Source organism: Microcaecilia unicolor, chromosome 3 (assembly GCF_901765095.1).
Source record: "Microcaecilia unicolor chromosome 3, aMicUni1.1, whole genome shotgun sequence".
NCBI lineage: Eukaryota > Metazoa > Chordata > Amphibia > Gymnophiona > Siphonopidae > Microcaecilia > Microcaecilia unicolor.
Window position 1 is genome coordinate 238830832 of NC_044033.1, and position 13573 is coordinate 238844404.

General features: G+C 42.5%; 2 protein-coding genes across 2 annotated transcripts in view; one reads left to right on the top strand and one right to left on the bottom strand.

Moving 5' to 3' along the window:
- LOC115464474 (vomeronasal type-2 receptor 26-like) overlaps positions 1 to 9368 on the bottom strand; it is a gene marked incomplete at its 3' end in the record, with an annotated part of 80014 nt that extends 70646 nt beyond the window's left edge. Inside the window, exon 1 of the mRNA XM_030194850.1 lies at positions 9194 to 9368. Coding sequence (XP_030050710.1) covers positions 9194 to 9368 — 175 coding nt within the window. The remainder of the gene's footprint in view (positions 1 to 9193) is intronic.
- Positions 9369 to 9408: 40 nt separating this feature from the next.
- Positions 9409 to 13573, top strand: part of LOC115464475 (vomeronasal type-2 receptor 26-like) — a 53302-nt gene continuing 49137 nt past the window's right edge. Inside the window, exons 1-2 of the mRNA XM_030194851.1 lie at positions 9409 to 9443; positions 9672 to 9963. Coding sequence (XP_030050711.1) covers positions 9409 to 9443; positions 9672 to 9963 — 327 coding nt within the window. The remainder of the gene's footprint in view (positions 9444 to 9671; positions 9964 to 13573) is intronic.

Below are 13573 nucleotides of genomic sequence, written 5' to 3' on the forward strand. Positions count from 1 at the left end.
CCTGACATCGGTGCTGGGTAAAATGATAGAGACAATTATAAAGAACAAAATTAACAGAGCATATTCAAAAGTATGGAATAATGAGACAAAACCAACATGGATTTAGTGAAGGGAAATCTTGTCTCACCAATCTACTACATTTCTTTGAAAGGGTGAACAAACATGTAGATAAAGGTGAGCCGGTTGATCGTATATCAGGATTTTCAAAAGGCATTTAACAAAGTACCTCATGAAACACAGAGGAAATTGGAAAGTCATGGGATAGGAGAAAGTGTTCTATTGTGGATTAAAAATGGGTTAAAGAATAGAAAACAGAGAGTAGAGTTAAATAGTCAATATTCTCAATGGAGAAGGGTAGATAGTGGGGTTTTGCAGGGGTATGTGTTGGGACCACTGCTTTTTGACATATTTGTAGATGATCTAGATATGGGATTAACTAGTGAGATAATTAAATTTGCTGATGAAACAAAGTTTTTCAAAGTTGTTAAATTGCAAGAGGATTGTGAAAAATTGCAAGACAACTTTACAAGACTGAGAGACTGGGCATGTAAATGGCAGATGATGTTTAATGTGAGCAAGTGCAAAGTGATGAATGTGGGAAAGAGGAACCCGAGCTATAGGTATGTGATGCAAGGTTCCGCGTTAGAGTCACCAACCAGGAAATGGATCTAGGAGTCATTGTTGATGATACTTTGAAACCCTCTGCTCAGTGTGCTGCAGTGGCAAAGAAGGCAAATAGAATGTTAGGTATAATTAGGAAAAGAATAGAAAATAAAAAACGAGGATGTTATAATACCTTTGTATTGCTCCATGGTGCGACCGTACCTTGAATACTGTGCACAATTCTGGTCACTGCATCTCAAAAAAGATATAGTGGAATTAGAAAAGGTACAGAGAAAGGCGACGAAAATGATAAAGGCAATGGGACGACTTCCATAAGAGGAAAGGCTGAAATGGCTAGGATTCTTCAGCTTGTAGAAAAGACAACTGAGGAGAGATATGATAGAGGTATAAAATAATGAGTGGAGTGGAATAGGTAGACATGAATCGCTTGTTTACTCTTTCCAAAAATACTAGGACTAGGGGGCATGCAATGAAGCTAACAAATAGTAAAACTAAAATGAATTGGAGAAAATATTTCTTCACTCAGTGTAATTAAATTCTGGAATTCATTGCCATAGAATGTGATAAAAGCAGTTAGCTTAGCAGGGTTTAAAAAAGGTTTGGATAGCTTCCTAAAAGAAAAGTTCATAAGCCATTATTAAAATGGACTTGGGAAAATCCTCTGCTTATTTCTAGGATAAGCATCATAAAATGTATAGTACTGTTTTGGGATCTTGCCAGGTATTTGTGACCTGGATTGGTCACTTTTGGAAACAGGACACTAGGCTTAATGGGCCTTCAGTCTGTCCCAATATGGCAACACTTATGAGGGACTTTGTCAGACTCTGTATGAAAATCTAGATACACTACACCAACCAGCTCACCTTTATCCCCATATTTATTCATGCATTTAAAGAAATGAAGCAAATTGGTAAGGCAAGACTTTCTTTAACTGAATCCATGCAAACTCTGTCTCATTACAGACATAGTAAAATAGTAACATGAGTAACATAGTAGATGGCAGCAGAAAAAGTCCTGCAAGGTCCATCCAGTCTGTACAACAAGATAAACTCATATTTGCTACTTTTTGTGTATACCTTACCTTGATTTATATCTGTCTTTTTCAGGGCACAGACCTTAGAAGTCTGCCCAGCACTAGCCCCGCCTTCCAACCACCAGCCCCGCCTCCCACCACTGGCTCTGCCACCCAATCTTAAGTACATTAGTAATGCCATACTGGGAAAAGACCAAGGGTCCATCGAGCCCAGCATCCTGTCCATGACAGCGGCCAATCCAGGCCAAGGGCACCTGGCAAGCTTCCCAAACGTACAAACATTCTATACATGTTATTCCTGGAATTTTGGATTTTTCCAAGTCCGTTTAGTAGCGGTTTATGGACTTGTCCTTTAGGAAACCGTCCAACCCCTTTTTAAACTCTGCTAAGCTAACCGCCTTCACCACTTTCTCCGGCAACGAATTCCAGAGTTTAATTACACGTTGGGTGAAGAAACATTTTCTCCGATTTGTTTTAAATTTACTGCACTGTAGTTTCATCGCATGCCCCCTAGTCCTAGTATTTTTGGAAAGCGTGAACAGACGCTTCACATCCACCTGTTCCACTCCACTCATTATTTTATATACCTCTATCATGTCTCCCCTCAGCCGTCTCTTCTCCAAGCTGTATAGCCCTAGCCTCCTTAGTCTTTCTTCATAGGGAAGTCGTCCCATCCCCGCTATCATTTTAGTCGCCCTTCGCTGCACCTTTTCCAATTCTACTATATCTTTCTTGAGATGCGGCGACCAGAATTGAACACAATACTGAAGGTGCGGTCGCACCATGGAGCGATACAACGGCATTATAACATCCTCACACCTTTTTTCCATACCTTTCCAAATAATACCCAACATTCTATTCGCTTTCTTAGCCGCAGCAGCACACTGAGCAGAAGGTTTCAGTGTGTTATCGACGACGACACCCAGATCCCTTTCTTGGTCCGTAACTCCTAACGTGGAACCTTGCATGACGTAGCTATAATTCGGGTTCTTTTTTCCCACATGCATCACCTTGCACTTGCTCACATTAAACATCATCTGCCATTTAGCCGCCCAGTCTCCCAGTCTCGTAAGGTCCTCTTGTAATTTTTCACAATCCTGTCGCGATTTAACGACTTTGAATAACTTTGTATCATCAGCAAATTTAATTACCTCGCTAGTTACTCCCATCTCTAAATCATTTATAAATATATTAAAAAGCAGCGGTCCTAGCATGGACCCCTCAGGAACCCCACTAACTACCCTTCTCCATTGTGAATACTGCCCATTTAACCCCACTCTCTGTTTCCTATCCTTCAACCAGTTTTTAATCCACAATAGGACATTTCCTCCTATCCCATGACCCTCCAATTTCCTCTGTAGCCTTTCATGAGGTACCTTGTCAAACGCCTTTTGAAAATCCAGATACACAATATCAACCGACTCCCCTTTGTCCACATGTTTGTTCACTCCTTCAAAGAATTGAAGTAAATTGGTCAGGCAAGATTTCCCCACACAAAAGCCATGCTGACTTGATCTCAGTAATCCATGTCCTCGGATGTGCTCTGTAATTTTGTTTTTAATAATAGCCTCAACCATTTTCCCCGGCACCGACGTCAGACTCACCGGTCTATAATTTCCCGGATCTCCCCCTGGAGCCTTTTTAAAAAATGGGCGTTACATTGGCCACCCTCCAATCTTCCGGTACCATGCTCGATTTTAAGGATAAGTTGCATATCACTAGCAGTAGCTCCGCAAGCTCGTTTTTCAGTTCTATCAGTACTCTAGGATGAATACCATCCGGTCCAGGAGATTTGCTACTCTTCAGTTTTCCGAACTGCCCCATTACGTCCTCCAGGTTTACCGTGAAGTCAGTAAGTTTCTCCGACTCGTCCGCTTGAAATACCATTTCCGACACCGGTATCCCACCCAAATCTTCCTCGGTGAAGACCGAAGCAAAGAATTCATTCAGTCTCTCCGCTACGTCTTTGTCTTCCTTGATCGCCCCTTTTACCCCTCGGTCGTCCAGCGGCCCAACCGATTCTTTTGCCGGCTTCCTGCTTTTAATATACCGAAAAATTTTTTTACTATGTTTTTTTGCCTCTAATGCTATCTTTTTTTCATACTCCCTCTTGGCTTTCTTAATCTGCGCCTTGCATTTGCTTTGACACTCCTTATGCTGTTTCTTGTTATTTTCAGACGGTTCCTTCTTCCATTTTCTGAAGGCGTTTCTTTTAGCCCTAATAGCTTCCTTCACCTCACTTTTCAACCAGGCCGGGTGTCTTTTGGACTTCCGTCTTTCTTTTCTAATTCGCGGAATATGTATGGGCTAAGCTCCTGAGGATCCATTCCTTCTGAACAGGATTCATTTATGTTTATCCCACACATGTTTGAATTCCGTTACCATTTTCATCTCCACCACCTCCCGTGGGAGGGCATTCCAAGCATCCACCACTCTCTCCGTGAAAAAATACTTCCTGACATTTTTCTTGAGTCTGCCCCCCTTCAATCTCATTTCATGTCCTCCAGTTCTACCGCCTTCCCATCTCCGGAAAAGGTTCGTTTGCAGATTAATACCTTTCAAATATTTGAACGTCTGTATCATATCACCCCTGTTCCTCCTTTCCTCCAGGGTATACATGTTCAGGTCAGCAAGTCTCTCCTCATAAGTCTTGTAACTCAAATCCCATACCATTCTCGTAGCTTTTCTTTGCACCGCTTCAATTCTTTTTACATCCTTAGCAAGATACGGCCTCCAAAACTGAACACAATACTCCAGCTGGGGCCTCACCAACGACTTAAACAGGGGCATCAACACCCCCTTTCTTCTGCTGGTCACACCTCTCTCTATACAGCCTAGCAACCTTCTAGCTACAGCCACAGCCTTGTCACACTGTTTCGTCGCCTTCAGATCCTCAGATACTATCACCCCAAGATCCCTCTCCCCGGTGGTGTGCTGGAGCAGGCTCTCACAGGCTCTCGAGAGCAGTTTGTTAAGTTTTTAAGAATTTTGGGAGCCGGTTCTCCATGGCTACTTTAACAAATGGATCCCAAAATGTGGGCTTGGGCCCCTCCTGAATTCTCTTTTACTTTGCTGGCGAGAGAGAGCCCCCCTGTTAACAATTTACCAGCACACCCCTGCCTCTCCCCGTCCATACCTATCAGACTCTCACCGCCTAACACATACGTCTCCCGTGGATTTCTACTCCCTAAGTGCATCACTTTGCATTTCTTCGCATTGAATTTTAATTGCCAAACCTTAGACCATTCTTCTAGCTTCTGCAGATCCTTTTTCATGTTTTCCACTCCCTCCCGGGTATCCACTCTGTTACAAATCTTAGTATCATCTGCAAAAAGGCAAACTTTACCTTCTAACCCTTCAGCAATGTCACTCACAAATATATTGAACAGAATCGGCCCCAGTACCGATCCTTGAGGCACTCCACTACTCACCTTCCCCTCATTAAACCATGTTTGTCTATGTGTTCAGTGATTTTATTCTTTATAATAGTTTGCCCAGCACTGATGTTGGGCTTGTCTATAATTTCATGGATCACCCCTGGATCCCTTTTTTAAAAATAGCGTTCACATTTGCCACACTCCAATCTTCAAGTACAATAGACAAGTTTAACTACAGGTTAGAGATCACTAACAGCACATCTGCAATTTTATATTTGAGTTTTTTCCATACCCTGAGGTGAATACCATGTGGTCCAGGTGATTTACTGCTCTTCAATTTATCAATTTGGCTCAGTATATCTTCCAGGCTCACCAAGATTTCTTTCAGTTCCTCTACATCGTCACCTATCTCTGGAAAATGTAGATCTCTTACATCTTCTTCAGTAAAGATCAAGGCAATGAATTCATTCAGATTTTCTGCTATGGCCCTGTCCTCCCTGAGTGCCCTTTTTACTCCTTGATGATTTAATGGTCCCATGGATTTCCTAACAGGCTTTCTGCTTCTGATATGCCTGAAAAAATTATTACTATGAGTTTTTGCCTCTGGAGCAAGTTTATTTTCATTTCTCTTTTATCTTTCTTTAGCAATACTTTGCATCTAATTTGCTAGTGTTTATGTTTATTTATGTATTTATTCTTATATTCCACATTATCAAAAAAAAATAATTTCAGCTCAATGTGGTTTACATTTAACAGAACTCAATTACATTAGCTTTATAATAAATAAAGTTAGAATAAGCAAGAATAAGTCATGAAGATTTCTCAATTTTATAATTCATTCTTAAAAAGATAAGTTTTTAGGTTTTTACAAAATAATAAGTAATTATTTATATCTTTTATTTCCTTGGGAATTTGATTCCACCATTTTGATCCCAAGTAATTTAGGGCGTGCATTGGCGTCTTTAAAGTTTAGCGTTTCCACAATTTTAGCACACACCAAAAACGTGAGTGTGCCTTAGTAAAAGACCCTCTTAGAGTTGCTGTGTGAGCTGACTTATAGGTTATACTTTTGCAACTGGAAGGTAGAGAAGAAGATAATCTCTTGTCTTGGGTCTGCTTTCCTTCTAGATAGATCAATTAAATCTACCATATAACCTGGTGCCATTCCAAACAAAATTTTGTAGATAAGGTTACTGGTTTTGGACATCAATTGTACTTTAATTGTGAGCCAATGTAATTTAAGGAATAAGAGAGTTACTCGTACTTTGATACCCTGAAAATCAAGTGAGCTGCTGTGTTTTGATCTGACTGTAACATTTTAATCAGTTTCTTTGATACTGTATAATTATGGTACAGCCAGAGACCCCCCACTGGAATGGTGGCGGGCCCAGTCATAGAGCTCAGGCCATTACAGACCTTGGCTGAGTCAGAAATCTGATGGCTGACATAACTGGGAGCTTACTGGAAAAGTATGGCCTAGTTTGTAGCCCGGATTGAGGCCTAAATAAGCTAAATTAGGAAAAGTTAGGTCAATAGATATGGAAACAAAATGGAGGATTTCAGCACAAAATGGAAGCCGTATCTGTTACAAAGTGGAATTTTCTCTAATGTAAGTTAGAAAAACAAGTTGAGAAATGAGTGAGTCATGCCAGGTGCAAAGAAAATAGGGAATTAGCTGTCCAAGAGGGGAGGGAGACTTTCCTGTGAGCAGGATTGTGGTCAGCCATGGTGTGAGAGAGGAAAGGGGTCGTCAAGTCGCAGGAGGAATGTGAACGATTACAGGAGGACCTTGCGAGACTGGGAGAATGGGCGTGCAAGTGGCAGATGAAGTTCAATGTTGACAAGTGCAAAGTGATGCATGTGGGTAAGAGGAACCCGAATTATAGCTACGTCTTGCAAGGTTCCGCGTTAGGAGTTACGGATCAAGAAAGGGATCTGGGTGTCGTCGTCGATGATACGCTGAAACCTTCTGCTCAGTGTGCTGCTGCGGCTAGGAAAGCGAATAGAATGTTGGGTGTAATTAGGAAGGGTATGGAGTCCAGGTGTGCGGATGTTATAATGCCGTTGTATCGCTCCATGGTGCGACCGCATCTGGAGTATTGTGTTCAGTACTGGTCTCCGTATCTCAAAAAAGATATAGTAGAATTGGAAAAGGTACAGCGAAGGGCGACGAAAATGATAGTGGGGATGGGACGACTTTCCTATGAAGAGAGGCTGAGAAGGCTAGGGCTTTTCAGCTTGGAGAAGAGACGGCTGAGGGGAGATATGATAGAAGTGTATAAAATAATGAGTGGAATGGATCGGTTGGATGTGAAGCGACTGTTCACGCTATCCAAAAATACTAGGACTAGAGGGCATGAGTTGAAGCTAGTGTGGTAAATTTAAAACGAATCGGAGAAAATTTTTCTTCACCCGTGTAATTAGACTCTGGAATTCGTTGCCGGAGAACGTGGTACGGGCGGTTAGCTTGACGGAGTTTAAAAAGGGGTTAGATAGATTCCTAAAGGACAAGTCCATAGACCGCTATTAAATGGACTTGGAAAAATTCCGCATTTTTAGGTATAACTTGTCTGGAATGTTTTTACGTTTGGGGAGCGTGCCAGGTGCCCTTGACCTGGATTGGCCACTGTCGGTGACAGGATGCTGGGCTAGATGGACCTTTGGTCTTTCCCAGTATGGCACTACTTATGTACTTATGTGTAGCTGGATGCAGGGTCTTGCTTAAGATTTGTGGTCAAGCGAGCTAAAGACAAAACCATGTTAGCAAGATAGAAGCTACTCATTAGCATGAGCCAATCAGTGACAACCATGACATTAGCATAGATCCAATCAGGTATATCTATTGTCATATTATCCATATCCTGAGGGCACCTATAAAAATCAGGGTATTTCCTGGTTTAAGTTAGAGAGAAGGGTTGCCACTCTCTCTCTCCAAGGGAAACCAATGTGTCCAGCAGAATTGACAAATTACCTAATTGCTTTCCCTTGTAAAACCTTTAATTGGTAAGAGAAATTATAAAAGATTAGGAACTAATTAACACCTGTTTGCAGCTGGATTATTATATTCCTATAACTAATTGATTGTACGTGCCTGTTGTCAATCACTGATTTGACTTGTATCTTGGCAAATAAACTCCTCATCCCAAATGATGTTCTGTGGGCTTCACTTAATGATGAAAGGCTGTAAGTATAAATGCTTTTGCTGTATCAGGCTATCTTTCGCTGCATTGTATAACTTGTAATCTAAATCCAGTTTGTCATAAGGCTGGTATCTTTTCCTTAGACCTAACATCTCTCTTAGTGGCAATTCCTTTTAGAACTTCACAACTCCTTGATTACCCCAGTAGTAGTGCTATTTAGAGATGGAGTCAGATTTAAGGTCACTCCAGCCTTCTTGGGGGTCTCTGGACCCCTAAATTTAAAACAATACCCACATATATATTAGATTATAGTAGTCAATTTGTGATAGTAAAATTGTTTGTACTAACAGTCGTAAAGATTGATTTGTGAAATAATCTCGAATCCTTTTTAATCTCCAAAGGATATGACGGCAGATGCTTGAGTTTCAAAGATAAGTACTGATCAAAGATTGCTCCTAAAATTTGTAGCTGGGTTTCGTTCGGGTAGTTTATTCAGTTAATTATGAAATTTGGATATGAAATATGGGAATATGAGCTGGATATAACTAAAAATGTTGTTTTATCTACGTTCATTTAAGTTTAAATGTGGCCCATATTTCCATCCTGTCTAGGCCCAGTTTAATTTTATCCAATATTTCCAATTAGTCATTTAAAAAAGGAGTATAGATAGTAACATCATCTGCGTAAATGAAAGGATTGAATCCCATCATTGTTAATTTCATTCCCAATGGGGCCATCATAACGCTGAACAAAACTGGAGAAATAGGAGAACCCTGGGATTCACATTTCAGAAATTAATTTGCAAAAGCTTATAAAGCTCACAAAAAAACATGTTTTCAGTGGTTGTCTGTTTTTTGTATGTTACTTGTGTGAGTCATGTAAGCATGGGGCATTATGAGTATAAGAAGGGTCAGCATTTAGAGGGACTGTTGCGGAAGGGTTTGGGGTGCTAGTCTGTCCCTTCCTGCTTTTCTTCTCTTTTCTTCCCTTCTCATGCCCCCTCTCTTCTCCCACCTCACCTCCTCCTCCCTTCCCTTTTAAGACCTTCTCTATCTTAGCCATTTGTCCTCTTTCCTTTCTGCTTTCTTCTTTCTCCTGCCCCTCCTCATTTAGGAAACCTCCACCAGTACTTCCAGCCATTCCATCTCCCCCTGATGCCACTCCTGAATTAGTCTCCTCTAGCCCCTGCTTCATCTTGAGTGGTGAGTTTATTTAATGGGTCAGATACATAGGGATGGACAGAAAAACAGAGGCCCTAGAACATGGCAGGTACCTGCTGAAGAATAGGAAAAACATGGGAAGAGAAAGAGAAAAGAAATGTTCTTATTTTGTGCTAAACCTAGAGTGTGCACTTCTCCATCATATTAGCAGACAAATATATAACAAACTCCTTTTCTAATCCTAACCCTATTTCACTCATGTCTATTATCAATGTCTCTGTTTCTGTATTTTTTAGATTGATACTAATTTCATATCTCTCATTTATTATCCTTGAAGCTCTGTATTATTGAACTATTACAACTTCCTGGCCTTTGTATCTGTGGTGGAGGAGATTAACAACAGCTCGGAGCTCTTACCCAACCTCACACTGGGGTTCCACATTTATAACCCTTACAACAATGCACTCTTAACATATACAGCTGCCATTAATATATTTTCAGGAATGGACACTGGAATCCCAAATTATAGCTGCAAAACATCTGGACCACTGGCTGCTATTATTGAAGGTCTTCCAGCTGAGCATTCGAACCAGTTTTCTAGCCTGTCCAGGATATACCACTATCCACAGGTCAGGGGATATCTTAATTTTATTTTGCACCTTCACCATCCAGCACCACCTCTCTGTCTCTCTCTCCCACTATCCAGTATTGTCTCATTTCCCCTCCCCATACAATCTCTATCTGATACTGCCTGTTTTTCTGCCTCTTTCCCTCTCATCCAGCAATGTCACCTCTCTCCAGTGGCGTAGCTAGGTGGGGCACAGGGGGAGCGGTCGCTCCCCTAAACAATCTTTTAGAAAAAATGGCGCCTATGCACCAGCGGCGCCTGTTTTAACTTTTCCTCTCTGCCGCTGCGCTGCCTTTTGAGTCTGCACTCTGCAGCAGCCTGGAGGAACCACGAGTAGTATCCCTTCCCTGCCTCTCACTGACTGGGTGACATACAAGCGGACAAAACCCCGCCTTCACGTCGAGAGTTGAACTCCTTGCCTACAGTGTTGATTGATAGATAGGGGCCAGGAGGATTAGTGAAGACTGCTCGCGATGTCATGGCGCAATCCTCCACCCATCTTGTGAAGCGCCCCTGCTGCCTCTCTGCCAATTTCCCTCCACGCCCATCCCACCAAAGATGTAACTTCCTGTTTGGGAGGAATCACGCGGAGGACGGAAACCGGCAGCTGCACAAGTGGCGCGCTTAGGGCTATGGCCCCGCACGTGGCTTCATTTTTGTTGCAGCCAAGTTGGGGACCGTCAAACTCAAAACATTGAAAGGCAAGCCACCGCTGTAGCCAGTGGTGTGCTGGAGCTGGCTCGCACCGGCTCGCAAGAGCCGGTTGTTAATTTTCTTCCGGCTTGCGAGCCAGTTGTTGAAAATAGCGAGCCGGCTCTGGCTCTCCTCCCTCCCTCCTCCCTCCCTCCGGATCCGCCTCACCGCCCGCTTGTTTTTTGAATTCTTAGGGGGAAGCAGGCAGTCTTGCCTGCCCGCTTCCAGCGCTGACTGTCCTCCTCCCTTGCCGATTTGCGCTTTAAACATGGCCGCCGAGACTTCCAGAAGCGGCCTTGCGAGACTTCGGCTGAAGTCTCGGCGGCCATTTTGAAACGCGAATCGGCAAGGGAGGACAATCAGCGCTGGAAGCGGGCAGGCACTGCCTGCCCCGAAGAATTAAAAAAACAAGCGGGCGGTGAGGGACCGGATCGGGAGGGAGGGAGGGAGGAGAAGAATTCACGAAACAACTCGGGAGGGGGTGGCAGGGGGGAAAAGGGAGTCGCTGCTGGGCATGGGTGGATGGAAGGGGTCGCTGGGTATGGGTGCATGCAGGGCAGGGAAGAGGAGGGTACACTGCTGGACATGGGTGCATGCAGGGCAGGGGAAAGGAGGGTCACTGCTGGACATGGGTGCATGCAGGGGAGAGGAGATTAACTGCTGGACATCTGGGTGCATGCAGGGGAGAGAAGGGTACACTGCTGGACATGGGTGCATGCAGGGAAGAGGAGGGTACACTGCTGGATATGGGTGCATGCAGGGGAGAGGAGGATAACTGCTGGACATCTGGGTGCATGCAGGGCAGGGCTGAGGAGGGTCGCTGGGTATGGGTGCATGCAGGGCAGGGGAGAGGAGGGTCACTGCTGGATATGGGTGCATGCAGGGCAGGGGAGAGGAGGGGAGAGAGAAGAAATGCTGGACATGGATGGAGGGCAGAGAAGAGTGAGGAAGGAGATGAGATGAGGGAAAAGGAAGAGAGGAGAAAAACTGCACATGGATGAAGAAAATAGGCAGAAGCTGAGGACCAGAAATGAAGAAGAAAGGAGGAAAGAAATAAATGGAAAGGAAGCCCTGGAAACGGAGTTAAGAGGACAGATAGCAGCAGAATCGGATACTGGGCCAGCATGATCAGAAAAATATTCACCAGACAACAAAGGTAGAAAAAAAATCATTTTATTTTCATTATAGTGTTTGGAATATGTTCACTTTGAGAATCAGGTGCTCAACATTAAAAGTTTATATTTATTTACTTATTTATGGCATTTTATCCCACATTAAACATGAATTAGATTGGAACCTGGGATCATTTAATTTTTTTTCCTGGAGAGAGTAATGCATTGCCCCCCCCCCCCCCTCCGGCTATAGCCAGCTCTGCAATTTTGTGGGGGGCGCAGAGGTGGACGGGGGAGGGGGGCGCAGAGGTGGACGGGGGGGGGCGCAGAGGTGGACGGGGGGGGGGGGGCGCAGTGGTGGACGGGGGGGGGGGTGCGCTGAGGTGAACCGGGGAGAGAGCCTGTTGTTAAAAATTTACCAGCACACCACTGGCTGTAGCCGTCTTTTACCTTTTGCCTGTAGTACAGTCTCTCTCCCTTTCCTCCGCTCCACGCAGCCGTTAACTCAAAGCAAGCAAATCTAGGAGGAGCTGCTGTATCACCGTTGTTGATTTTAATTGTTGGTAGCATTTTTATTTGATCTTCTTTTCTTATATTTTTAAGCATGCTGGCTTGTGCAGCATAGGGATGTGTATACACAGGAAGTTTTGGTTTCATGGGTTAGAGTACTGCTTTCTTCTAAATCATGTCATTTGGAGGGGCTGGACTCCCTGTATTCATGTAGAGATGTTTTCAGGTGCTTAACAATCAGACTTACTATTTAGTATAATCAAAAAAAACATTAATTAGGTTGAAACCTGGGAGCATTTAATATCTTTTTTCCCTGTGCCTACATCAAAAGATTATGGCATGTGGGAACATGCTCCTTTTGTTTGTGGATTGCAGTGGTATATTATAACAATTACTGGAACTTGCTTGAAACAATATAAATATGTATATTATGGTATATTATAAAAATACACTTGCCTTTTTTATTACTACTATTTCACGGAGAGGTATTGAATAATGAGGGGAGTGTGTCATTAATGCAGAAGTTCTGGCCAGTCAGTCTAAATGTGCTAACATTGTCATGTTCAGCACACTATTAGCCGCCAAGTTAATACGAAGTTAATTATATTCAGTGGAAAATAAATCTGTTGGCTCAGGCTGCTTACTACTGAATATTTCATCGTTTAATTATTGCTACTAAGTATTACATATTGAGGGCATTTGCTTTAAATTTTGTTTTATAGTCCTTACATGCAAAGGTGAATGAATCCTAAGGGCGGTTGAACAATTAGGTATAAACTGTTGTTTCTTTACTTGTTTTGGACTGCTTTGGGCCCTGCTGATCTGTACATCGGTCTAGAATTTTAGAAGATGGAAATGAGAAAATAAAAAGTTTTGGATGTACTCTGTAGAAGTTGCACAGTACATAAGAGATTTTTCTCAGACTTTTTTTTGATTGATTAAAGAATAAAAAAAAAATAAAAAAAGTGACAAAAAGAGATCTATTAAAAGATATAAATATTGGGAAGGTTTTTTGCCAATAATGGAGAAGATCATTTGATCAAGTTAGCTTTTTAAATCTGTATGATTTTGAGATCTTTGAGGCTTTTGCCTTCCTTTTATAAATATCTGGATATTAGTAACATTTTCATGCTGTGGATTTTGTAATGTTGTTCTGTTCTAGCTAAGTTGTTGTTTTGAAATGTGTGTATAGATGCCTGTTCTGGTGTGTGCATGTGATAATATTTGAATAATTGTCTATACTTATAGCTATGATTTCAGGACAAGCGGCATCACTAAAGTTTTAAATTCCAGGTA